General features: G+C 56.8%; 2 protein-coding genes across 2 annotated transcripts in view; both read left to right on the top strand.

Moving 5' to 3' along the window:
- CXXC1 (CXXC finger protein 1) overlaps nt 1-1,530 on the top strand; it is a 32,763-nt gene extending 31,233 nt beyond the window's left edge. Inside the window, exon 15 of the mRNA XM_082077640.1 lies at nt 1,203-1,530. Within this exon, the coding sequence (XP_081933766.1) occupies nt 1,203-1,343 (141 nt within the window). The 3' untranslated portion in view covers nt 1,344-1,530. The remainder of the gene's footprint in view (nt 1-1,202) is intronic.
- A 1,126-nt stretch (nt 1,531-2,656) lies between these two features.
- LOC309452991 (methyl-CpG-binding domain protein 1-like) lies at nt 2,657-27,145 on the top strand (the record flags this gene model as incomplete). The annotated part of the gene is made up of 16 exons (XM_082077639.1): nt 2,657-2,694; nt 5,366-5,490; nt 7,243-7,357; nt 8,625-8,917; nt 9,322-9,407; nt 12,340-12,380; nt 12,775-12,897; nt 16,733-16,867; nt 16,966-17,016; nt 17,111-17,167; nt 17,366-17,434; nt 22,054-22,209; nt 26,126-26,236; nt 26,641-26,721; nt 26,822-26,905; nt 27,027-27,145. Coding segments are annotated over exons 1-16 (1,658 nt in total), but the record flags the coding sequence as incomplete, so codon positions are not given.
- Nucleotides 27,146-27,821: the final 676 nt, after the last annotated feature.

Below are 27,821 nucleotides of genomic sequence, written 5' to 3'. Positions count from 1 at the left end.
AAGGTCCCTTGGGTGATGCTGAGATGCTGGGAGTGACACTGGGGACACTGGGGTGACACTGGGGACATCACTGGGGACACTGGGGATGTCATTGGGGACACTGGGAGACACATCAGGGTGATACTGGGTGACACTGGGGACACACTGGGGTGACACTGGGGACATCACTGGGGACACTGGGAGACATTGGGAGACATCATGGGGTGACAGTGGGTGTCCCCATGTCCCCATGTCCCCCTGTCCCCAAATCATGTCCCCACATCCCTATTGATGTCCCCACTGATGTCCCCATGTCTGTCCCCCTGTCCCCATATCCCCCTGTCCCCCTGTCCCCCTGTCCCCATGTCCCCATGTCCCCCTGTCCCCATGTCCCCCTGTCCCCAAATCATGTCCCCACATCCCTATTGATGTCCCCACTGATGTCCCCATGTCTGTCCCCATATCCTGTCCCCCTCTCCCCATATCTTGTCCCCTTGTCCCCTTATCATGTCCCCATGTCCCCGTCCTCATGTCCCCCTGTCCCCATGTCCCCATATCCCCATATCCTGTCCCCATATCCTGTCCCCATGTCCCCCTGTCCCCAAATCATGTCCCCACGTCCCTATTGATGTCCCCACTGATGTCCCCATGTCTGTCCCCCTGTCCCCATGTCCCCATGTCTCCATATCCTGTCCCCACGTCCCCACTGATGTCCCCATGTCTGTCCCCATGTCTGTCCCCATGTCTCCATATCCCCATATTATGTCCCCACATCACTATTGATGTCCCGCTGTCCCCTGTCCCCATGTCCCCATGTCCCCCTGTCCCCATATCATGTCCCCTTATCATGTCCCCACATCATGTCCCCATGTCCCCATTGATGTCCCCACTGCTGTCCCCCTGTCCCATATCCCCCTGTCCCATATCCCCCTGTCCCATATCATGTCCCCATGTCCCCTTGTCCCCATGTCCCCATATCCCCCTGTCCCCATGTCCCCATGTCCCCATATCATGTCCCCACATCCCCATATCATATCCCCATATCATGTCCCCTTATCATGTCCCCACATCATGTCCCCATATCCCCATATCCCCTCCCCATATCCCCACATCCTGTCCCCATGTCCTGTCCCCCTGTCCCCATACCACGCCCCCACCTCCCTATTGCTGTCCCCACTGATGTCCCCCGCTCTGTCCCCGTGTCCCCCCGTCTGTCCCCGCAGTGGTACAAGCTGGACGAGCTGTTTGAGCAGGAGCGCAACGTGCGGGCGGCCATGACCAACCGCGCGGGGCTGCTGGCGCTCATGCTGCACCAGACCATCCAGCACGACCCGCTCACCACCGACCTGCGCTCCCACCGCTGACCGCGCGCCTGGCTCCCTCCCGGACGCCTGGGTCCCTCCCGGACGCCTGGGTCCCCTCCCGGATCCATGGGTATCCCCCCGGACGCCTGGCTCCCTCCCGGACGCCTGGGTCCCCTCCCGGATCCCTGGGTATCCCCCCGGACGCCTGGGTCCCTCCCGGACGCCTGGGTCCCTCCCGGACACCTGGGTCCCCTCCCGGATCCATGGGTATCCCCCCGGACGCCTGGGTCCCCTCCCCAAGTCTTCCCCACTCAGAGCTCCTGGGCTGCCCCGGACGCCTGGGTCCCCTCCCGGACGCCTGGGTCCCTTTTCCTGGACACTTTGTGTTCACCCCCGGACGCCTGGGTCCCTCCTGGATCCCTGGGTATCCCCCCGGACGCCTGGGTCCCTCCCGGATGCCTGGGTCCCTCCCGGACGCCTGGGTCCCCTCCCATGGTCTCCCCCACCCACAAGTCCTGGGCTGCCCCGGACGCCTGGGTCCCCCTTCCTGGACCCTTTGTGTTCACCCCCGGACGCCTGGGTCCCTCCCGGACGCCTGGGTCCCTCCCGGATCCATGGGTCCCCTCCCGGACGCCTGGGTCCCTCCCGGACGCCTGGGTCCCCTCCCGGACGCCTGGGTCCCCTTTCCTGGACACTTTCTGTTCACCCCCGGACGCCTGGGTCCCCCCCGGACGCCTGGGTCCCTCCCCCTCAATAAAATGGGTGTCAAAGGAAGCGCCTGGGGGGGCTCTGTGGGGCCATTGGGGTTTCTATAGGGCAAGGGGGATTCTATAGGGGCTGGGGGGGGGCTCTATGGGGCCATAGGGGTTTCTATAGGGGTTCCTATGGGCACTGGGGGGGGGCTCTATAGGGCTCTATGGGGCCCTATATGGCTCTATGGGGCTGTATTGAGCTCTATGAGACTCTATGGGGCTGTATATGGCTCTATAGGTTTCTATATCGCACTATGGGGCTCTATAGGGCTGCATTGGGCTCTATAGGGCGCCATAGGGCTCAATGGTGGCGCCGCGGAGGCCGCCGGGAGCGCCTCCGCTCATTAGCATAACCCCGCCCACCCCGCTGCTGCCCACCCGCCGTCATTAACATAACCCCGCCCCCAGCGTCACGTGTCCCGCAGCGGCCAGAGAAGGGGCGGAGCCGTCGGCACCACGTGGTCTCGTCATTTGAATAACCCCGCCCACCGCTGGGTCACGTGCGCAAAAACAAACCCTACCCCCCCCTTCCCCCCCCACCGCGGCGAGCTTCTCGATTCCTATTGGTCGCCGCCGCGTCACGTGCCCTCACCACCCCCCTTCACTTCCGCTTCCGGTAGCGCCGGCGGCCGCTGCTGCGCCACGAGATGGCGGGAACGGTACCGGGGGCGGGAAACGGGAAAAAGGCGCCGAAAATGGGGCGAAAAAGGGCAAAATCGGGCAAAAAGGGGCGAGTCTGGGGGGAAAAGCGGCGCTTTGGGGGAAAAGGGGCGGGTTGAGAGGGAAAAAATGGCGGTTCGGGGGGTTTTGGGGGGAAAACGCGGGGTTTTGGGGCTTTTCGGCGGGAAAAGCGGCGGGTTTGGGGGTTTTGGCGGGAAAAACGTGGTTGGCGGGAAATTGGGGCCGTTTGGGGGAAAAACGGGCGATTTTGGGGCTGCGGTGGAAATGTGGAGTTTTGGGGGTGTTTCTGGGGTGAAAAGGGGCGGTTTGGGGGCCGTTTGTGGGTAAAAAGTGAAGATTTTGGGGGTTTTGGGGGAAGAAACGAGTTTTGGGGGGAAATCCGGCGGTTTTGGGGCCGCACGTGGGGGGGAGGGGGCGTGGCCTGGGTTGTTTGGGGGCGGGGCTTGGGGGAACCTGGGGGTTGTGGGCGGGGCTTGTGGTGCCCGGGACAGGGTGGTGAGGAGGGGGCGGAGCTTCAAATGCTCAGGGTGGGGCTTGAGGCCTGGGGGCGGGGCTTGTGCCAGGCACAGGGTGTTGAGGAGGGGGCGGAGCTTCCGGTGCTGGGGGCGGGGCTTGAGACTTGGGGGCGGGGCTTGTGCTGCCCAGTGCAGGGTTGTAATGAGGTGGTGGAGCTGGGGGTGGAGCCTGTGCCTTGTGGGCGGGGCTTGTTGTGCCTGGGACAGGGTGGTGAGGATGGGGCGGAGCTTCAGGTGCTCAGGGCGGGGCTTGGGGGCGGGGCTTGTGGTGCCCGGGACAGGGTGGTGGGGAGGGGGCGGAGCTTCCGGTGCTTGGGGCCGGGGGGCGGGGCTTCTGGTGCCAGGGACAGGGTGGTGGGGAGGGGGCGGAGCTTCAGATGCTCGGGGCGGGGCTTGAGCCTTGTGGGCGGGGCTTGTGGTGCCTGGGACAGGGTGGTGAGGAGGGGGTGGAGCTTCATGTCCTCAAGGCGGGGCTTGGGGGCGGGGCTTGTGGTGCCCGGGACAAGGTGGTGAGGAGGGGGTGGAGCCTCAGGTGCTCAGGGCGGGGCTTGAGGCTTGGGGGCGGGGCTTAGGCTGCACAGAACAATGTTATAATGAGGGGGTGGAGCTGGGGGTGGAGCCTGTGCCTCGTGGGCGGGGCTTGCGGTGCACAGGACAGGGTTGTAATGGGGGCCTGTGCCTGAGTGTTGTGGGCGGGGCCCGAGTGTTGTGGGCGGGGTTTGTACCTCTTGGGCGGGGTTTGTACCTCGTGGGCGGGGCCTAAGTGTTGTGGGCGGGATCTAAGTGCTGTGGGTGGGGTTTATACCTCCTGGGCAGGGCCTAAGCATTGTGGGCGGGGTTCGTACTTTGTGGGTGGGGCCTAAGTGTTGTGGGCGGGGCCTAAGTGTTGCGGGTTGCCTCCAAGATCTGTGGGCGGGGTTTGCAGCTGGTGGGCGGGGCCTAAGAGTTGTGGGCGGGCTTTATACCTCATGGGCGGGGCCTAAGAGTTGTGGGTGGGGTCTGTATCTTGTGGGTGGGGCCAAAGTGTTGTGGGCGGGGTTTGTTACTCATGGGCGGGGCCTAAAGTTTGTGGGCGGGGTTTGCACCTCGTGTGTGGGGCCTAAGTGTTGTGGGTGGGATCTAAGTGTTGTGGGCGGGGTTTGTACCTCGTGGGCGGGGCCTAAGAGTTGTGGGCGGGGCCTAAGTGTTGCAGGTGGGATCTAAGTGTTGTGGGCGGGCTTTGCAACTTGTGGGCGGGGCCTAAGTGTTGTGGGCGGGGCCTAAATGTTGTGGGCAGGCCCTAAATGTTGTGGGCGGGGCCTAAATGTTGCGGGCGGGGTTTGTACTTCATGGGCGGGGCCTAAGTGTTGTGGGCGGGATGTAAGTGTTGTGGGCGGGGTTTGCACTTGGTGGGCGGGGTTTGCAGCTGGTGGGCGGGGCCTAAGTGTTGTGGGTGGGCTCTAAGGGCTGCGGGCGGGGTTTGAGCCTTGTGGGCAGGGTTAGCGCTTCGTGGGCGGGGCCTAAGACTGGTGGGCGGGGTTTGTACCTTATGGGCGGGTCCTAAGTTTTGTGGGTGGGGTTTGCACCTCATGGGCAGGGCCTAAGAGTTGTAGGCGGGGTCTGTATCTTGTGGGCGGGGTCTGTATCTTGTGGGCGGGGCCAAAGTGTTGTGGGCGGGGTTTATACCTCATGGGCGGGGCCTAAGTGTTGTGGGTGGGATCTAAGTGTCGTGGGCGGGGTTTGCAGCTTGTGGGCGGCGTTTGCACCTCGTGGGCGGGGCCTAAGTGTTGTGGGCGGGGCCTAAATGTTGTGAGCAAGGTTTATACCTCGTGGGCGGGGCCTAAGTGTTGTGGGCGGGATCTAAGTAGGCTCTAAGTGTTGTGGGCGGGCTTTGCAGCTCGTGGGCGGGGTGTAAGTGTTGTGGGTGGGGTTTGTACCTCGTGGGCGGGGCCTAAGTGTCATGGGCGGGGCCCAAGTGTGGTGGGCGGGATATATTCATTTTGGGCGGGGTGTGTACCTTGTGGGCGGGGCCTACGTGCTGTGGGCAGGGCCTAAGTGTTGTGGGTGGGATGTAAGTGTTGTGGGCGGGGTTTGCAGCTGGTGGGCGGGGTCTCAGCCGGTGGGCGGGGCCTGAGGCGGCGCGTTCCCGCAGTAGCGCGCCCCCCGCGGGATGGCCGAGGGCTGGGTGGAGTGCCCGGCGCTGGGCCCGGGCTGGCGGCGCCGAGAGGCCTTTCGCAAATCCGGAGCCACCTGCGGCCGCTCCGACACCTACTACCAGAGGTACCCCCTGAGCCCCGCCCCCATGGCCCCTAAACCCCGCCCCCTGGGGCCTAAACCCCACCCCTGTGTGTTAGACCCTGTAACTGGGTCCTAAGCCCCACCCCCCCCGGTCCTAAACCCCGCCCCCGGGGCCTAAACCCCACCACTGTGTCTTAAACTCTGTCCCCGGGTCCTAAACCCCACCCCCCCATTCCTAAACCCCACCCCTGGGCCCTAAACCCCGCCCCCCCGGTCCTAAACTCCGCCCCCCCGGTCCTAAACCCCACTCTCGTGTCTTAAACCCCGCCCCCCCCGGGTCCTAAGCCCCGCCCCCGTGTCTTAAACCCCGCCCCCCGGCTTCTAAACCCCACCCCCCCGGGTCCTAAACCCCACCCCCTGGGGCCTAACCCCCACCCCTGTGTCTTAAACCCTGTCCCTGGGTCCTAAACCCCGCCCCCCCGGGTCCTAAACCCCGCCCCCCCGGGTCCTAAACCCCATCCCTGGGTCCTAAGCCCCACCCCCCCATTCCTAAACCCCACCCCTGGGCCCTAAACCCCGCCCCCCGGGGCCTAAACCCCGCCCCCCGAGTCTTAAACCCCACCCCCCGCGTCCTAAACCCCCCCCGCCCCGGGTTCCTAAACGCTGTCCTTGGGTCCTAAACCCCGCCCCCCGGGTCCTAAACCCTGCCCCCCGGGTCTTAAACCCCACCCCCAGGGTTCCTAAACCCCGCCCCTGTGTCTTAAACCCCGCCCCTGTGTCTTAAACCCCGCCCCTGTGTCTTAAACCCCACCCTCTGGGTCTTAAACCCCACCATCCTGGGTCCTAAACCCCGCCCCCCGGGTCCTAAACCCCGCCCCTGTGTCCTAAACCCCGCCCCCCGGGTCCTAAACACTGTCCTTGGGTCCTAAACCCCGCCCCCCCGGGGCCTAAACCCCGCCCCCCGGGGCCTAAGCCCTGCCCCCGTGTCTTAAACCCCGCCCCCCGGGTCCTAAACCCCACCCCCCCGGGTCCTAAACCCCACCCCCTGGGGCCTAACCCCCACCGCCGTGTCCTAAACCCCGCCCCCCCGGGTCCTAAACCCCGCCCCCCCGGGTCCTAAACCCCGCCCCCCCGGGTCCTAAACCCCGCCCCCCCGGGTCCTAAACCCCGCCCCCCCGGGTCCTAAACCCCGCCCCCCCGGGTCCTAAACCCCGCCCCCCCGGTCCTAAACCACGCCCCCCCCCGGGTTCTAAACCCCACCCCCAGGTCCTAAACCCCAATAAGGTTGGTTTGGGGGCGTGGCTTCTTCTAACCCCGCCCCTATTTCCTAAGCTCCGCCCCCTCCCCATTGCACCTCCTTTTTTCTGCTGCTTCCCATTGAATTTTGGGGTCCCCCCCATGTCTTATTGACCCCTCCCTCTGGTTTTTAGGGTCCCCCCTAATTATTGGGGACCCTCCCATAATTTTGGGGACCCCCCCTAATTTGGGGGACCCCCCATTTGTTCCCCTCCATTATTTCCCATTGACTTTCAGGGTCTCCCTATAACCCAACAACCCCTCTTAGGGGTATTTTGGGGTCCCCCCATTATTGGGGACCCCCCCTAATTTTGGGGACCCCCCCTAATTTTGGGGACCCCCCATTTGTTCCCCCCCCATTAATTCCCATTGACTTTCATGGTCTCTCTATAACCCAACAACCCCTCTTAGGGGTATTTTGGGGTCCCCCATATTATTGGGGACCCCCCGATATTATTGGGGACCCCCCCTAATTTTGGGGACTCCCCCCCCCCAAAGCCCCACGGGGCAGAAATTCCGCAGCAAAATCGAACTGAGTCGGTTTTTGGGACCCGAACGCGACCTCGACAACTTCGACTTCAAGAACGGGCGGGAGAGATCGGGGCCCCCCAAGGTACGGGGGGGTCCCCAAAATTGGGGGGGTCCCTAAAAGTTGGGGGGGTCACCTTAAAATGTTAAGGGAGCCCCATTGAAGTGAATGGGGGGGATTGAAGGTCCATTAGGTTGCATGGGGGGTCCGCTAATATTGGGGGGGTTCCTAATAATAGGGGGTGTCCTAGTAATAGGGGGGGGTCACTAATAATGGGGAGGGGTCCCCAATAATGGGGGGGATCCCTAAAATTGGGGAGGGGGGTCCCTAAAAGTGTTGGGGACACCTTAAAATGTTAAGGGAGCCCCATTGGAGTGAATGGGGGGGATTGAAGGTCCATTGGGTTACATGGGGGGTTAAAGGGGGTCCCCAAATATTGGGGGGCGGGGTCCCTAGTAATGGGGGGGTCCTAATAATGGGGAGGGGTCCCTAATAATGGGGAGGGGTCCCTAATAATGGGGGGGTCCCTAAAATTGGGGGGGGGGTCCCTAAAAGTGTTGGGGACACCTTAAAATGTTAAGGGAGCCCCATTGAAGCGAATGGGGGGGATTGAAGGTCCATGGGGTTACATGGGGGGGTCCCTAATAATAGGGGGGGTCCCTAATAATAGGGGGGATCCCTAAAATTGGGTGGGGGTTCCTAATAATGGGGTGGGGTTCCCAAAATTGGGGGGGGTCCCTAAAATTGGGGGGGGTCCCTAAAAGTGTTGGGGACACCTTAAAATGTTAAGGGAGCCCCATTGGAGTGAATGGGGGGGATTGAAGGTCCATTGGGTTACATTTGGGGTCGCCAAAGATTGGGGGGGTTCCTGATAATAAGGGGGGTGCTAGTAATAGGGGGGGGTCACTAATAATGGGGAGGGGTCCCCAATAATGGGGGGGATCTCTAAAATTGGGGTGGGGGGGTCCCTAAAAGTGTTGGGGACACCTTAAAATGTTAAGGGAGCCCCATTGGAGTGAATGGGGGGGATTGAAGGTCCATTGGGTTACATGGGGGGCCCCCAAAGATTGGGGGGGTTCCTAATAATGGGGGGGTTCCTATATATTGGGGGGGGTCCCTAATAATGGGGGGGGTCCCTAAAATTGGGGGGACACCTTAAAATGTTAAGGGAGCCCTATTGAAGTGATTGGGGGGGAATTGAAGGGTTGGGGGGGACACCCCAAAACTGGGGGGAAATGGGGGGTCCCAAAGTGGGGGGGGACACACACACAATGGGGGGTTCTATGGGGTGGGGGGGTCCCCAAAATGGGGGGTTCCCCCCAAATTTGACCCATTTTCCCCCCCTTAAAAGCCCAGAAAAGGCCCCAAATGGCGCCGGCCAATGGGCCCCCCCCCCGAGCCCGGGGGCGGGGTTAAAGAGGAGGCCCCGCCCACCCCGCCTGAGGCCCCGCCCACCCCGCCTGAGGCTCCACCCCCTGTGCCGGATGAGGCTCCGCCCCCTGTGCCAGAGGAGGCTCCGCCCACCCCGCCTGTGGCTCCGCCCCCTCCCGCTGAGGCTCCGCCCCCAGCAGAATTGCCCCTCCCACCCCGGAGGACCCGGAAACGTCCCCCCCCCCCCGAGCCCCCCCAGGAGGGGGTGGTGGCGTGAGTGGGGGAGGGGCCGGATGCCTGGGTCCCCTTTTGGGGATGGGGGGGTGGGGAGGGGGTGTCCCGAACGCCTGGGTCCCCCCCTGAACTCCTGGCTCCCCTGTTGGGGGTGGGTTCTGTCACCCGGACGCCTGGGTCCCCTCCCGAACTCCTGGGTCCCTCCCAAACTCCTGGGTCCCCCTGAACTCCTGGGTCCCTTCCCGAACTCCTGGGTCCCTCCTGAACTCCTGGGTCCCTCCCAGACCTCTGGGTCCCCTGTGTGGGTTTGGGTCCCCTTCCCGAACTCCTGGGTCCCTCCTGAGCTCTTGGGTCCCTCCCAAACTCCTGGGTCCCCCTGTGTGTGGGTTGGGTCCCCCCTCCCGGACGCCTGGGTCCCTCCCGGACGCCTGGGTCCCCCTCAGGTGCTGCGGCGGGTGCCAGGGGCTGTTCCCGGGGGTGACGTTGCCGACTCAGCGCCGGTGCCGCTGGCTCTGCCCCGAGTGCCGCGGTGAGTGCCCGCTCATCCTCATCATCCTCAGCACGCTGAGCCTTCCTCCCCCCCCCCCACCATCAGCATCTTCATCATCGTCATCCTGAGTCTTCCTCCCCCATCATCATCATCATCACCTTGAGCCTTCATCCTATTCCATCATCATCGTCATCATCGTCATCACCTTGAGCCTTCATCCTATTCCATCATGATCGTCATCCTGAGCCTTCCTCCCCCCATCATCATCATCATCATCATCGTCAACCTGAGCCTTCCTCCCCATCATCGTCATCATCCTGAGTCTTCATCCCATCCCCATCATAATCATCATCATTCTGAGCCTTCATCCCCCCATCATCATCATCATCATCATTCTGAGCCTTCCTCCCCCCATCATCATCATCATCATTTCTGGGCCTTTCTCCCCCATCATCATCATCATCATCATCATCATCATCCTGAGCCTTCCTCCCCCCATCATCATCATCATCATCATCCTGAGCCTTCCTCCCCCCATCATCATCATCGTCATGTTGAGCCTTCATCCCATCCTCCCCATCATCATCATCCTGAACCTTCCTCCCCCCATCATCATCATCACCTTGAGCCTTCCTCCCCCCATTATCATCTTCATCATCGTCATCCTGAGCCTTCCTCCCCCATCATCATCATCATCCTGAGTCTTCATCGCATCCCCATCATCATCATTCTGAGCCTTCCTCCCCCCATCATCATCATCATCATCATTCTGAGCCTTCAACCTATCCCATCATCATCTTCATCATCCTGAGCCTTCCTCCCCCCATCGTCATCATCATGATCATCATCCTGACCCTTCCTCCCCCCCATCATCATCATCATCATCGTTCTGAGCCTTCATCCTATCCCATCATCATCTTCATCATCCTGACCCTTCCTCCCCCCCCCATCATCATCATCATCATCATCAATCATCCTGAACCTTCCTTCCCCCATCATCATCATCATCATCATCATCATCATCATCATCATCATCATCATTCTGAGTGTTCCTCCCCCATCATCATCATCATCATGTTGAGCCTTCCTCCCCCCATCATCATCATCCTGAGTCTTCATCCCATCCCCATCATCATCATAATCATTCTGAGCCTTCCTCCCCCATCATCATCATCGTCATCATCATCATCATTCTGAGCCTTCCTCCCCTCCCATCATCATCATCATCATCATTCTGAGCCTTTCTGCCCCATCATCATCATCATCATCATCATCATTCTGAGCCTTCCTCTCCCATCATCATCATCTTCATCATCATCATCATGAGCCTTTCTCCTATCATCATCATCACCTTGAGCCTTCATCCAATCCGATCATCATCATCATCATCCTGACTCTTTTTCCCCCCCATCATCATCATCCTGAGCCTTCCTCCCCCCATCATCATTATAATCCTGAGCCTTCCTCCCCCCATCATCGTCATCATCATCATCACCTTGAGCCTTCATCCTCCCCCATCATAATCATCATCCTTTTCCTCCTGAGCCTTCCTCCCCCATCATCATCCTCACCTTGAGCGTTCATCCTATTCCATCATCATCATCATCCTGAGCCTTCCTCCCCCCATCATCATCCTCACCTTGAGCCTTCATCCTATTCTATCATCATCATCATCCTGAGCTTTCGTCCCCCCATCATCATCATCATCATTATTCTGAGCCTTCGTTCTGTCCCATCATCATCACCATCCCTGAGCCTTCCTCCCTGCCATCATCATCATCATCGTCATCATCATCCCTGAGCCTTCATCCCATCCTCCCCATGATCATCATCCTGAGCCTTCCTCCCCTATCATCATCATCATCATCATCATCATCATCATCACCTTGAGCCTTCGTCCTCTCCCATCATCATCATCATCCTGAGCCTTCATCCTATTTCATCATCATCATCGTTCTGAGCCTTTCTCCCCCCCATCATCATCATCATTTCTGAGCCTTCCTCCCCCCATCATCATCACCTTGAGCCTTCATCTTATTTCATCATCATCATTGTCCTGAGCCTTCCTCTCCCCCATCATCATCATTGTCCTGAGCCTTCCTCCCCCCATCATCATCATCCTGAGATCCTGAGCCTTCCTCCCATCATCATCATCACCTTGAGCCTTCCTCCCATCCTCCTCATCATCATCCTGAGTCTTCCTCCCCCCCATCATCATCATCTTCATCATCATCTTCATCATCATCTTCATCATCATCTTCATCATCATCATTATCATCATCATCATCATCATCATCTTTCTCATCATCATCATCATCCTGAGCCTTCCTCCTATCCCATCATTGTCCTGAGCCTTCCTCCCCCCATCATCATTATCATCATCCTGAGCCTTCCTCCCCCATCATCATCATCATCATCATCATCATCATCATCATCATCATTATCATTATTATAATCATTTTGAGCCTTCATCCTATCCCATCATCATCATCATCATCATCATCATCATCATCATCATCATCATCATCATCATCATCATCATCATCATCCCTGAGCTTTTCTCCCCATCATTATCATCATCACCTTGAGCCTTCATCCTATTCCATCATCATCATCATCACCATCATTCTGAGCCTTCCTCCCCCATCATCATCATCATCATCATCATCATCATCATCATTGTCCTGAGCCTTCCTCCCCCATCATCATCATCATCATCATCATCATCATCATCACCTTGAGCCTTCATCCCGTCCCCATCATCATCATCTTGAGCCTTCCTCCCATGTCCCTCCCCATCCTCATCACCCTCAGTGTCTCCCCTGCTCTTCCTCCTTCCTCTCCCTCCTCTTCCTCTCTGGGTGGCCCTTGGGTGGGGCTCAGGGTGCCCTGGGGGGCGGGGCCAGGGGGTCCCCACCCTCTGACCCCGCCCCCTTCCCCTCTGACCCCGCCCCCTTCCCCTCCCCCCCAGCCCGGAGACGGGAATTCAACCGGGAGCAGCGATTCTACAAGGTACCCGGACGCCTGGGTCCCTCCCGAACTCCTGGGTCCCTCCCGAACTCCTGGGTCTCCCCGAACTCCTGGGTCTCCCCGAACTCCTGGGTCCCTCCCCGGACTCCTGGGTCCCCCCCGAACGCCTGGGTCCCCCCCGAACTCCTGGGTTGCCCGAACTCCTGGGTCCCCCCAAACTCCTGGGTCTTCCCGAACGCCTGGGTCCCCCCCGAACGCCTGGGTCCCCCCGAACTCCTGGGTCCCCCCCGAACGCCTGGGTCCCCCCGAACGCCTGGGTCCCCCCGGACGCCTGGGTCCCCCGAACGCCTGGGTCCACTCCCAAACACCTGGGTCCCCCGAACTCCTGGGTCCCCCTGAACGCCTGGGTCCCCCCGAACGCCTGGGTCCCCCGCAGCGCGTGGGCTGCGGGTCGTGCGGCGCGTGTCTCCTCCCCCGCGACTGCGGCATCTGCAGCGCCTGCGCCCGCCCCTCCCCCGCCAAGTGCCTCCTGCGCCGCTGCCTGCGCATCGTCAAGAAGGTAACGACCCTTGGACCCCATTGACCCCCATTGACCCCCATTGATCACCATTGACACCCATTGACACCCCTTGACCCCCCTTGACCCCCCTTGACCCCCCTTGACCCCCCTTGACCCCCATTGACCCCCATTGACCCCCATTGACCCCCATTGACATCCATTGACCCCATTGACATCCATTGACCCCCATTGACCCCCATTGATCCCCATTGAACCGCGTTGACTCCCCATTGATATCCATTGATCCCCACTGACGCCCCGTTGACTCCCCATTCACATCCATTGACCCCCATTGACCGCCATTGACATCCATTGATCCCCATTGGCCCCCATTCACATCCATTGACCCCCATTGACCCCCATTGACCGCCATTGACATCCATTGATCCCCATTGACCCCCATTCACATCCATTGACCCCCATTGACCGCCATTGACATCCCATTGATCCCCATTGGCCCCCATTGACTCCCCATTGACATCCATTGATCCCCGTTGATCCCCATTGACATCCATTGATCCCCATTGATCCCCATTGATCCCCATTGGCTCCCCATTGACTCCCCATTGATCCCCATTGACCCTCATTGACTCCCCATTGACATCCATTGGCTCCCCATTGACCCCCCATTGACATCCATTGACCCCCATTGACCCCCATTGATCCCCATTGAACTGCATTGACTCCCCATTGATATCCATTGATCCCCATTAATCCCCACTGACTCCCCATTGACCCCCCATTGACATCCATTGATTTCCATGGACGCCCATTGACATCCATTGATCCCCATTGGCCCCCCATTGACCCCCATTGACATCCATTGACTCCCGATTGACCCCCCATTGACATCCATTGATCCCCATTGGCTCCCCATTGACCCCCCATTGACATCTATTGATCCCCATTGGCTCCCCATTGACCCCCATTGACTCCCCATTGACCCCCATTGATCCCCATTGAACCCCATTGACTCCCCATTGATAGCCATTGATCCCCATTGATCCCCACTGACTCCCCATTGACTCCCCATTGACCCCCATTGATCCGTATTGACTCCCCATTGACCCCCATTGATCCCCATTGACCCCCATTGATCCCCATTGACTCCCCATTGACATCCATTGATCCCCATTGACATCCATTGACCTCCATTGACTCCCTATTGACCCCCATTGACTCCCCATTGACCCCCATTGACCCCCATTGACTCCCCATTGACATCTATTGATCCCCATTGACCGCCATTGATCCCCATTGAACCCCATTGATCCCTATTGACATCCATTGATCCCCATTGATCCCTATTGACATCCATTGATCCCCGTTGGCCCCCCATTGACTCCCCATGGACATCCATTGATTCTCATTGATCCCCCATTGACATCCATTGATCCCCATTGCCCCCCCATTGCCCCCCATTGCCCCCCATTGACTCTCCATTGACTCATGTTGCCCCCCATTGTCCCCCATTGTCCCCCATTGCCCCCCATTGAATTTCCATTGACTCATGTTGCCCCCCATTGCCCCCCATTGACTCTCCATTGACTCATGTTGCCCCCCATTGTCCCCCATTGTCCCCCATTGCCCCCCATTGAATTTCCATTGACTCATGTTGCCCCCCATTGCCCCCCATTGACTCTCCATTGACTCATGTTGCCCCCCATTGCCCCCCATTGACTCTCCATTGACTCCTGTTGACCCCCATTGACCCCCATTGACTCATTTTGACCCCCATTGCCCCCCATTGACTCTCCATTGACTCTCCATTGCCCCCCATTGACCCCCATTGACTCATGTTGACCCCCATTGCCCCCCATTGACTTTCCATTGACTCTCCATTACCCCCCATGTCCCTCATTGACCCCCATTCACTCCCCATTGATTCAGGTTGCCCCCCATTGACTCTCCATTGACCCCCATTGACTCTCCATTGACTCCTGTTGACCCCCATTCCCCCCATTGAGTCTCCATCGACTCATGTTGCCCCCCATTCCTCCCCATTGACCCCCATTGACTCATGTTGACCCCCATTGCCCCCCATTGACTCTCCATTGACTCATTTTGCCCCCCATTGCCCCCCATTGACTCTCCATTGACTCTCCATTACCCTCCATGTCCCCCATTGACCCCCATTTACCCCCCATTGACTCTCCATTGCCCCCCATTGACTTTCCGTTGACTCCTGTTGACCCCGTTGCCCCCCATTAATTTTCCATTGACTCTCCATTACCCTCCATCGACTCTCCATTGCCGCCCATTGACATCCATTGACTCTTGTTGACCCCCATTGCACCCCATTGCCCCATATTGACATCCACTAACCCCCATTGCCCCCCATTGCCCCCCATTGCCCCCCATTGACTCTCCATTGACTCATGTTGCCCCCCATTGTCCCCCATTTCCCCCATTGCCCCCCGTTGACTCTCCGTTGACTCATGTTGCCCCCCATTGACCCCCACTGACTCTCCATTGCCCCCCATTGACCCCCATTGACTCTCCATTGATTCCCATTGACATCCATTGATCCCCATTGACTCCCCGTTGACATCCATTGACTCCCCATTGACCTCCCATTGACATCCATTGATCCCCATTGACTCCCTGTTGACCCCCATTGACTCCCCATTGACATCCATTGACTCCCCATTGACATCCATTGACTCCCCATTGACATCCATTGATCCCCATTGACCTCCATTGACTCCCCATTGACATCCATTGATCCCCATTGACATCCATTGATCTCCATTGACCCCCATTGACTCCCCATTGACATCCATTGACTCCCCATTGACCTCCCATTGACATCCATTGATCCCCATTGACTCCCTGTTGACATCCATTGATCCCCATTGACCCCCATTGACTCCCCATTGACATCCATTGATCCCCATTGACATCCATTGATCCCCATTGACCCCCATTGATCTCCATTGACCCCCATTGACTCCCCATTGACATCCATTGACTCCCCATTGACCCCCATTGACATCCATTGATCCCCATTGACATCCATTGACCTCCATTGACCTCCATTGACTCCCCATTGATCCCCATTGGCCCCCCATTGACATCCATTGATCCCCATTGACCCTCGGTGACCCTCATTGACATCCATTGATCCCAGTTGATCCCCATTGACCCCCATTGATGTCCATTGATCCCCATTGACCCCCATTGATCTCCATTGACCCCCATTGACACCCATTGATCCTCATTGACGCCCATTGACATCCATTGACCCCCATTGACTCCCCATTGACATCCATTGATCCCCATTGGCCCCCCATTGACATCCATTGATCCCCATTGACATCCATTGATCCCCATTGACCCCCATTGATCTCCATTGACCCCCATTGACTCCCCATTGACATCCATTGATCCCCATTGAACCCCATTGACACCCCATTGACATCCATTGATCCCCATTGACCCTCGTTGACCCTCATTGACATCCATTGATCCCCGTTGATCCCCATTGACACCCATTGATCCTCATTGACGCCCATTGACCCCCACTGGCCCCCCATTGACCCCCATTGACCGCCATTGACATCCATTGATCCCCATTGACCCCCATTCACATCCATTGACCCCCATTGACCGCCATTGACATCCATTGATCCCCATTGGCCCCCATTGACTCCCCATTGACATCCATTGATCCCCGTTGATCCCCATTGACATCCATTGATCCCCATTGACCCCTATTGACATCCATTGATCCCCATTGACATCCATTGATCCCCATTGACCCCTATTGACATCCATTGATCCCCATTGGCCCCCATTACCCCATGTCCCCCATGTCCCCCATTGTCCCCCGCAGGGCTGGGGCTGCGGGGCCTGCGGGGGCTGCCTGAGCACCGAGGATTGTGGGAGCTGCTGCTTCTGCCAGCGCCGCCTGCAGCCCGGGAGGAAGCGCCAGTGGCGCTGCCTGCGCCGCCGCTGCCTGCGCCCACAGGTACCCACAGATCACCCCATAGATCACCCCATAGATCACCCCATAGATCACCCCGTGGCCCCCCCGTCTCTGACCTCTCCCCCTTTGTTTCCCCACAGAGGTCGGGGGGCACCAAGAAGCCGCCCCCCGGCCCCCGCAAACTGACGCTGGTGAGTCCCGGACGCCTGGGTCCCTCCCGGACTCCTGGGTCCCTCCCGGACGCCTGGGTCCACCCTCACCCCCATTTTCCCTCCCCCCCCCCAGCAATGGAACCCCCCACCGGAGCGGGAACCCAGCGCCGCCCCCAGCACCCGCCACAGGGTGAGTGTCCCCCCTACCTGGTCCCGGACGCCTGGGTCCCTCCCGGACTCCTGGGTCCCCCCCCGGACTCCTGGGTCCCTCCCGAACTCCTGGGTCCCCTGAACTCCTGGGTCCCTCCCAGACACCTGGGTCCCCCCCCGAACTCCTGGGTCCCTCCCGGATGTCTGGGTCCCTTCCGACCCCCTCCCCACCTTCCAGAAGCAGACAGCGAAGGAGAAGAAAAAACCGGGGAGACCCCCCAAGCACCCCGGGACGCGTGGGGGCGGGGTGAGTGCCGGACGCCTGGGTCCCTTCCCGGACACCTGGGTCCCTCCCGAACTCTTGGGTCCATTCCTGAACTCCTGGGTCCCTCCCGAACTCCTGGGTCCCCTTTTTTCCCACCGGTGCAGCTCTTAGGGACTGGGAGGGGCCGTAATGCTCCTAATAGCGGGGCCTAATGGGGCCGTAATGGCGCTAATAGCCGCGCCAATGCTAATTGGGGGGGGGGGGGTACCGTAATGCTCCCAATAGCAGCTCCCGCACTAATGTGGGTGTTCAAAGCACCCTAATGTCTCTAATGGGGGGGGGGGGGGTTGTACCGTAATACCCATAATAGCTGCCCAGAAGCTTAATATTGGGGTTCAGGTATAAGAATGGGGGGGGGGGTAGGTACCGTAACAGCCTTAATAGCTGCTCATAGGGTTGTAATGTTGGGGTTCGGGGGCCGTAAAGCCCCTAATAGCTGCTCATAGAGTTGTAATGTTGGGGTTCAGGTGCTGTAAAGTCCCTAATAGCTGCTCATAGATTGTAATGTTGGGGTTCGGGGGCCGTAAAGCCCCTAATAGCTGCTCATAGAGTTGTAATGTTGGGGTTCAATACTGTAACACCCCTAATAGCTGCTCCAGAGCTTTATATCGGGGTCAGAATTACTGTAATAGAGGCTTGAATGTACCGTAATGTGTCTAATATTAGCACCTAGAGCCCATAATAATGACACACAAGTATCATATTCTAATAGTGGGACCTGATTACCGTAATGCTTCTAATAGCTGCTCCAGAACTTTCTATTAGGGTCAGAATTACCATAATAGTACCATATTCATTCTAATACTGGGGTCTGGCTACCGTAATGCTCCTAATAGCTGCTCCAGCACTTTCTATCAGGGTCAGAATTACCGTAATAGAGGGTCGAATGTACCATAATGTCTCTAATATTGGCACCTAGAGCTCATAGTAGTGGTGCACAAATACCATATTCGTTCTAATAGTGGGGTCTGGGTACTGTAACACTCCTAATAGCTGCTCCAGAAGTTTCTATTAGGGTCAGAATTACCGTAATAGTATCATAATCATTCTAATACTGGGACCTGATTACCATAATGCTTCTAATAGCTGCTCCAGCACTTTATATCAGGGTCAGAATTACCATAATAGAGGGGTGAAGGTACCGTAATGTCTCTAATATGGGCACCTAGAGCCTATAATAGCGACACGTAAGTACCATATTCATTCTAATAGTGGGATCTGATTACCGTAATGCTCCTAATAGCTGCTCCATAACTTTCTATTAGGGTCAGAATTACCGTAATAGTATCATATTCATGCTAATACTGGGGTCTGGCTACCATAATGCTCCTAATAGCTGCTGTAGAGCTTTATATTAGGGTCAGAATTACTGTAATAGAGGGTCGAATGTACCGTAATGTTTCTAATATGAGCACCTAGACCCCATAATAGTGACACGCAAGTACCATATTCATTCTAATAGTAGGACCTGGTTACCATAATGCTCCTAATAGCTGCTCGAGCACTTTATATTGGGGTCAGAATTACTGTAATATTGGGTTGAATGTACCATAATGTGTCTAATATTGACACCTAAAGCCCATAATAGTGACACACAAGTACCATGTTCATTCTAATAGTAGGACCTGATTACCATAATGCCCCTAATAGCTGCTCCAGAGCTTTATATCAAGATCAGAATTACTATAATAGTACCATATTCATTCTAATACTGGGGTCTGGCTACCGTAATGCTCCTAATAGCCGCTCCAGAGCTTAATATCAGGGTCAGAATTACTGTAATAGAGGGGTCAATGTACCGTAATGTCTCTAATATGAGCACCTAGAACCCATAATAGTGACACACAAGTACCGTATTCATTCTAATAGTAGGACCTGGTTACCATAATGCTCCTAATAGCTGCTCGAGCACTTTATATTGGGGTCAGAATTACTGTAATATTGGGTTGGATGTACCGTAATGTGTCTAATATTGGCACCTAGAGCCCATAATAGTGACACACAAGTATCATATTCATTCTAATAGTGGGACCTGATTACCGTAATGCCCCTAATAGCCGCTCCAGGGCTTTCTATTAGGGTCAGAATTACCGTAATAGTATCATATTCATTCTAATACTGGGGTCTGGCTACCATAATGCTTCTAATAGCTGCTGCAGAGCTTTATATTAGGGTCAGAATTACTGTAATAGAGAGTTGAATGTACCGTAATGTCTCTAATATTAGCACCTAGAGCCCATAATAGCGACGCACAAGTACCATATTCATTCTAATAGTAGGACCTGATTACCATAATGCTCCTAATAGCTGCTCGAACACTTTATATTGGGGTCAGAATTACTGTAATATTGGGTTGGATGTACCGTAATGTGTCTAATATTGGCACCTAAAGCCCATAATAGTGACACACAAGTATCATATTCATTCTAATAGTGGGACCTGATTACTGTAATGCTCCTAATAGCCGCTCCAGAACTATTAGGGTCAGAATTACCGTAATAGTATCATAATCATTCTAATTCTGGGGTCTGGCTACCATAATGCTCCTAATAGCTGCTGTAGAGCTTTATATTAGGGTCAGAATTACTGTAATAGAGGGGTGAATGTACCGTAATGTCTCTAATATTAGCACCTAGAGCCCATAATAGTGACACACAAGTACCATATTCATTCTAATAGTAGGACCTGGTTACCATAATGCTCCTAATAGCTGCTCGAACACTTTATATTGGGGTCAGAATTACTGTAATATTGGGTTGAATGTACCGTAATGTGTCTAATATTGGCACCTAGAGCCCATAATAGTGACACACAAGTACCATGTTCATTCTAATAGTGGGACCTGATTACCGTAATGCTCCTAATAGCTGCTCCAGAGCTTTATATCAAGGTCAGAATTACTATAATAGTACCATATTCATTCTAATACTGGGGTCTGGCTACCGTAATGCTCCTAATAGCCGCTCCAGAGCTTAATATCAGGGTCAGAATTACCATAATAGAGGGTTGAACGTACCGTAATGTCTCTAATATGAGCACCTAGAACCCATAATAGTGACACACAAGTACCGTATTCATTCTAATAGTAGGACCTGATTACCATAATGCTCCTAATAGCTGCTCGAGCACTTTATATTGGGGTCAGAATTACTGTAATATTGGGTTGGATGTACCGTAATGTGTCTAATATTGGCACCTAGAGCCCATAATAGTGACACACAAGTATCATATTCATTCTAATAGTGGGACCTGATTACCGTAATGCCCCTAATAGCCGCTCCAGGGCTTTCTATTAGGGTCAGAATTACCGTAATAGTATCATATTCATTCTAATACTGGGGTCTGGCTACCATAATGCTCCTAATAGCTGCTGCAGAGCTTTATATTAGGGTCAGAATTACTGTAATAGAGAGGTGAATGTACCGTAATGTCTCTAATATGAGCCCTAGAGCCCATAATAATGACACACAAGTACCATGTTCATTCTAATAGTAGGACCTGATTACCGTAATGCCCCTAATAGCTGCTCCAGCGCTTTATATCAAGGTCAGAATTACTATAATAGTACCATATTCATTCTAATACTGGGGTCTGGCTACCGTAATGCTCCTAATAGCCGCTCCAGGGCTTAATATCAGGGTCAGAATTACCATAATAGAGGGTTGAACGTACCGTAATGTCTCTAATATGAGCCCTAGAGCCCATAATAGCGACACACAAGTACCATATTCATTCTAATAGTAGGACCTGATTACCATAATGCTCCTAATAGCTGCTCGAGCACTTTATATTGGGGTCAGAATTACTGTAATATTGGGTTGGATGTACCGTAATGTCTCTAATGTGGGCACCTAGAGCCCATAATAGCGACACACAAGTACCATGTTCATTCTAATAGTAGGACCTGATTACCATAATGCCCCTAATAGCTGCTCCAGAGCTTTATATCAAGGTTAGAATTACTATAATAGTACCATATTCATTCTAATAGTGGGACCTGATTACCGTAATGCCCCTAATAGCTGCTCCAGCGCTTTATATCAAGGTCAGAATTACTATAATAGTACCATATTCATTCTAATACTGGGGTCTGGCTACTGTAATGCTCCTAATAGCCGCTCCAGCACTTTATATCTGGGTCAGAATTACCATAATAGAGGGTTGAATGTACCGTAATGTCTCTAATATTGGCACCTAGAGCCCATAGTAGTGGTGCACAAGTACCACATTGGTTCTAATAGTGGGGCCTGATTACCGTAATGCTCCTAATAGCCGCTCCAGGACTTTCTATTAGGGTCAGAATTACTGTAATAGAGGGTTGAATGTACCGTAATGTCTCTAATATGAGCACCTAGAGCCCATAGTACCAGCACACACTTACCGTATATATTCTAATATGACACCCCCCATTACCGTAAGTCCCCTAATAGCTGCACCCCTATACCTAACCCTCCTCACCCCCGCCTCCCGCTACCGTAACGCCGCTAATAGCCGCTCACGCACTAATTCCCCCCCCTATCCTGGGGAAGGGGAGATGGTTGGGGGGGTGGAAAAGGGGGTGATTTGGGGGGTGGGGGGGTGACCCCCGCTTTGTGCCGCAGCGGAGCCGGCGCAGCCGCCGTTGCGGGGCCTGCGCGGGCTGCGAGCGCCCGGCCGACTGCGGCCGCTGCGACTTCTGCCGCGACAAGCCCAAGTTCGGCGGCCGCAACCGCAAGCGCCAGAAGTGCCGCTGGAGGCAGTGCCTGCGCCGCGCCATGGTGGGTGCCGCCCCGGGGGCTCCCGCTGACCCCCAGGGGCTCCCAGTGACCCCCAGGGGCTCCCAGTAACTCCCAGTGGCTCCCAATGGCTCCCAGGAACCCCCAATGGCTCCCAGTAGCTCCCATTAAGCCCCAGTGGCTCCTAATGGTCCCCAGTGGCTCCTAATGGTCCCCAGTGGCTCCTAATGCTCCCCAGTGGCTCCTAATGGTCCCCAGTAGCTCCCAGTAACCCCCAGTGACTCCCAGTGGCTACTAATGGTTCCCAGTAACCCCCAGTGGCTCCCAGTGACCCCCCAATGGCTCCCAGTGACCCCCAGTAACTCCCAGTAGCTCCCACTAACACCCAATGGCTCCTAATGGCTCCCAGTGGCTCCCAGTAACCCCTAATGGCTCCCAGTAACCCCCAAGGGCTCCCAGTAGCTCCCAGTAGCTCCCAGTGGCTCCCAGTAACTCCCAGTGGCTCCTAATGGTCCCCAGTAGCTCCCAGTAAGCCCCAGTGGCTCCTAATGGCTCCCAGTAACTCCCAATAACTCCTAATGGCTCCCAGTAGCTCCCAGTGACCCCCAGTGGCTCCTAATGGCTCCCAGGAACTCCTAATGGTCCCCAGTAACCCCAAATGGCTCCCAGTAGCTCCCAGTTACACCCAGTAGCTCCCAGTAACTCCCAATAATTCCTAATGGCTCCTAATGGCTCCCAGTAACCCCCAGTAGCTCCCAGTAACTCCCAGTAGCTCCCAGTGGCTCCCAGTAACCCCCAAGGGCTCCCAGTAACTCCTACTGGCTCCCAGTAGCTCCCAGTAACTCCCAGTGGCTCCCAGTAACTCCCAATAACTCCTAATGGCTCCCAGTAGCTCCCAGTAACCCCTAATGGTCCCCAGTAGCTCCCAGTAGCTCCCAGTGGCTCCTACTGGCTCCCAGTAACTCCCAATAGCTCCCAGTAACCCCTAATGGTCCCCAGTAGCTCCCAGTAACCACCAGTGGCTCCCAGTGACCCCTCATGGTCCCCAGCAGCTCCCAGTAGCTCCCAGTGGCTCCTACTGGCTCCCAGTAACTCCCAATAGCTCCCAGTAACCCCTAATGGTCCCCAGTAACTCCCAGTAACCCCCAAGGGCTCCCAGTAGCTCCCAGTAACACCCAGTAGCTCCCAGTAACCCCCAGTGGTTCCTAATGGCTACTAATGGCTCCCAGTTACCCCCAGTGGCTCCCACTGACCCCCAGTAGCTCCCAGTAAGCCCCAGTGGCTCCTAATGGCTCCCATTAACTCCCAGTAGCTCCCAGTAACCCCCAGTGGCTCCCAATAACTCTCAGTAACCCCCAGTAGCTCCCAGTAAGCCCCAGTGGCTCCTAATGGTCCCCAGTAACCCCCAATGGTTCCTAATGGCTCCCAGTAACTTCCAGTAGCTCCCAGTAACCCCCAGTAGGTCCCAGTAGCTCCCAGTGACTCCTAATGGCTCCCAGGAACCCCTAATGGTCCTCAGTGGCTCCCAGTAACCCCCAATGGCTCCTAATGGTTCCCAGTAGCTCCCAGTAACTCCCAGTGAATCCTAAAGGTCTGCAATGGCTCCCAGTAACCCCCAGTGGCTCCCAGTAGCTCCCAGTAACCCCTAATGGCTCCCACTGACTCCCAGTAACCCCCAATAACTGCTAGTAAACCCAGTGGCCCCCAGTAACTCCCAGTAACTCCCAGTAGGTCCCAGTGGCTCCCAATGTCTCCCAGTAACCCCTAATGGTCCTCAGTAGCTCCCAGTAACACCCAATGGCTCCTAATGGCTCCCAGTGGCTCCCAGTAACCCCCAGCACCTCCCAGTAACTCCTAATGGTCCTCAGTCACTCCCAATAGCTCCCAGTAACCCCCAGTGGCTCCCAATGGCTCCCAGTAGCTCCCAGTAACCCTTAATGGTCCTCAGTCACTCCCAATAGCTCCCAGTAACTCCCAGTGGCTCCCAGTAACCCCTAATGATCCCCAGTAGCTCCCAGTAACTCCCAGTAGCTCCCAGTAAGCCCCAGTGGCTCCTAATGGTCCCCAGTAGCTCCCAGTAACTCCCAGTGGCTCCCCGTAACTTCCAGTAGGTCCCAGTAAGCCCAATGGTCCCCAGTACATCCCAGTAGCTCCCACTGACTCCTGATGGCTCCCAGTATCTCCCAGTAACCCCCAGTGGCTCCCAGTAACCCCCAGTGGCTCCCAGTACATCCCCTTTTTTTCAGGGGCATGCCAGGGTCCCTTTTTGGGCGGGAGGGTCTCACCCGGACGCCTGGGTCCCTTTTGCTTTGCTTGGCTTTGGGGGGAGGGAGCTTGCCCGGACGCCTGGGTCCCTTTTCCTTGGGGGTGGGGAGGGGGTCACCCGGACGCCTGGGTCCCTTTTCGGGGAGGGTCACCCGGACACCTGGGTCCCTTTTTGGGGAGGGTCACCCGGACGCCTGGGTCCCTTTTCGGGGAGGGTCACCCGGACGCCTGGGTCCCTTTTCTTAGTGGGGGGGGGTCACCCGGACGCCTGGGTCCCTTTTTGGATGGGATGGGATCACCCGGACGCCTGGGTCCCTTTTTGGGGAGGGTCACCCGGACGCCTGGGTCCCTTTTTGGATGGGATGGGATGGGATCACCCGGACGCCTGGGTCCATTTTTTCTGGGGGGGGGTGTGTGTGTGTGTGTGGGGGGGGGGTGTCTCACCCGGACGCCTGGGTCCCTTTCGCATTGCTTGGCTTTGCTATGGGGCACCGGGGGCGGGGGGTCTCCCGGACGCCTGGGTCCCTCCTTCCCCTCCCCCACACCGACGTATCTTCCCCTCCTCCCCCCGCCCCCCCCCCCTTCCCTCCCTTCCCCCCCCCGCAGAGGCGGCTGCTGCCGGTGGGGGGAGGAGGACCTGGGGGAGGGGGGGGGTCGTTGCCCCGCCCCCTCCCTCCCCTCCCCCCCTCCAGGCCCCTCCCCCCGCGCCGCCGCCGCCGCCGCCCCCCCCGCGTCACCGCCCGGAGCCGCCGCCCACCCCGCCCCCCCCTGCAGGTAACCGGGACCCCTCCCCACCCATGGGACCCCCCCCCCCCCCCCCACGGGACTCCCCCCCCCCCAACCTTTCCCCTCCCCCGCTGCGCTTGCTCTGCTGCCCCCCCCCCCAGCTCTTTAGGGGGACCCAGGCGTCCGGGAGGGGACCCAGGCATCCGGGGTTGGGGGGAGGTGGGGGGGTGTTTATATTATATTATATTATATTATAGTATATTATAGTATATTATATTATATTATAGTATAGTATATTATATTATATTGTATTATATTACATTACATTACATTATATTATATTATTATTAATATATTACGTTATATTATATTATATTACATTACATTACATTACATTACATTACATTACATTACATTACATTACATTACATTATATTATATTATATTATATTATATTATATTATATTATATTATATTATATTATATTATATTACATTATATTATATTTTATTACATTATATTATGTTACATTACATTACATTACATTATATATTACATTACATTACACTATATTACATTGTATTATATTACATTATATTATATTACATTATATTACATTACATTACATTACATTACATTACATTACATTACATTACATTACATTACATTACATTATATTATATTATATTATATTATATTATGGGGTCCCCGGACGCCTGGGTCCCTCCCCTCCCCTCCCCCCCCCCACCTCTTCCCCCCCCGAGGTGTCTGTGCCTCAGTTTCCCTATTGGGGGGGGGGTGTGGTCCCCGGACGCCTGGGTCCCCTCAGCCATTGGGGTGGGAGGGTGGGGAGGGGACACCCACCCGGACGCCTGGGTCCGTTCCCCGCCCCCAACCCCGGACGCCTGGGTCCCCCCTGATGTGCCCCTCCCCCTCCTTCTGTTCTTCTCTCCCCTCCCCCCTCCAGGTGAAGGAGCAGCCGCTGGGATTGGATGAGAAGGGGCCCCTCCCCCCGCCAGGCCCCCCTCTGCCCCTCCCCCCCTGCAAGGAGGAGCCGGGACCCCTCCCCCACCTCGAGGTGAGACCCCTCCCCCAAACCCCCCCGGACACCTGGGTCCCTCCCGGACGCCTGGGTCCCCCCCCCAGAACTCCTGGGTCCCTCCCGAACTCCTGGGTCCCTCCCGAACTCCTGGGTCCCTCCTGAACTCCTGGGTCCCTCCCGGACGCCTGGGTCCCTCCTGGACTCCTGGGTCCCTTTCCCGAACTCCTGGGTCCCTCCCGGACGCCTGGGTCCCCCCAGAACTCCTGGGTCCCTTCCCGAACTCCTGGGTCCCCCCCAGAACTCCTGGGTCCCTCCCGAACTCCTGGGTCCCTCCCGAACTCCTGGGTCCCCTCCCAACCACTGTGTCCTCTCTCTCCCGAACTCCTGGGTCCCTTCCCGAACTCCTGGGTCCCTCCCGGACGCCTGGGTCCCTCCCCCAGGACCCCCGGCTGGGGCTCCTCATCGCCTCCGCCCCCCGACTCAAATCGTCACCCCCGGCACCCAACGTCACCCCCGGCCCGGTAAGTGCAAAAAAAGGACCCAGGCGTCCGGGTGAAGCCCCTTCCCCCCCCCAACCCCCTCCCGGACGCCTGGGTCCCCTTATCACCCCTATTTTCACAGCCCCCCCCCGGGGATCTGGGGGTCCTGATCGCCGCCACCCCCCGCGTCAAACAGGAGCCGCCCCCCAGCGCCTCCCTCGTGCCGGTAAGTGGGGACCCAGGCGTCCGGGAGGGGGGACCCAGGCGTCCGGGAGTGGGGGGACCCAGGCGTCCGGGGCGGCTTTCCTGGACGCCTGGGTCCACTGTGCGCCCCCCCCCCCAAATAGGTGCCCCCCCGGCTGCCGCGATTGGTGGTTCTGGATGAGAGCGAAGAGGAAGAGGAGGAGGAGGGGGGACGAGAGGTGAGGGGGAGGGGCCCGGACGCCTGGGCCCCCCTTTTTTGGGGGTGGGGGGGGGGGCACTCGGATGCCTGGGTCCTTTATTTGGGGGGGGGGAGGGGGAACCCCCGAACGCCTGGGTCCCCTTTTGGGGTTGGGGGGCACCCGGATGCCTGGGTCCCTTATCTTGGGGACACCTGGGTCCCTTATTTTGGGGGCGGGGGGGTGTGAAGTTGGGACACCTGGGTCCCTTATTTTAGCATCACCCGGACGCCTGGGTCCCCTTTTTGGTGTCCCCCGAACACCTGGGTCCCTTATATTGGGGACACCTGGGTCCCTTATTTTAGTGGCACCCGGACGCCTGGGTCCCTTATTTGGGGGACACCTGGGTCCCTTATTTTAGTGGCACCCGGACGCCTGGGTCCCTTATTTTGGGGACACCTGGGTCCCTTATTTTAGTGGCACCCGGACACCTGGGTCCCTTATTTTGGGGGGGGGGGGCGTGTGAAGTTGGGACACCCGGACGCCTGGGTCCCTTATTTTGGGGGTGGGGGGGGGGGGTGAAGTTGGGACACCCGGACGCCTGGGTCCCTTATTTTGGGGACACCTGGGTCCCTTATTTTAGCATCACCCGGACGCCTGGGTCCCTTATTTTGGGGGTGGGGGGTGGGGGGGGTGAAGTTGGGACACCCGAACACCTGGGTCCCTTATATTCCACTTACACCCTCCTGCCACTGGAGTGGG

The sequence above is a fragment of the Streptopelia decaocto genome (genome assembly GCF_964273445.1).
Source record: "Streptopelia decaocto genome assembly, contig: HAP1_SCAFFOLD_564, whole genome shotgun sequence".
NCBI classification, from domain to species: domain Eukaryota; kingdom Metazoa; phylum Chordata; class Aves; order Columbiformes; family Columbidae; genus Streptopelia; species Streptopelia decaocto.
Note: the sequence above shows the minus strand (reverse complement) of the source record. Positions and strands in the feature narration are given on the sequence as shown.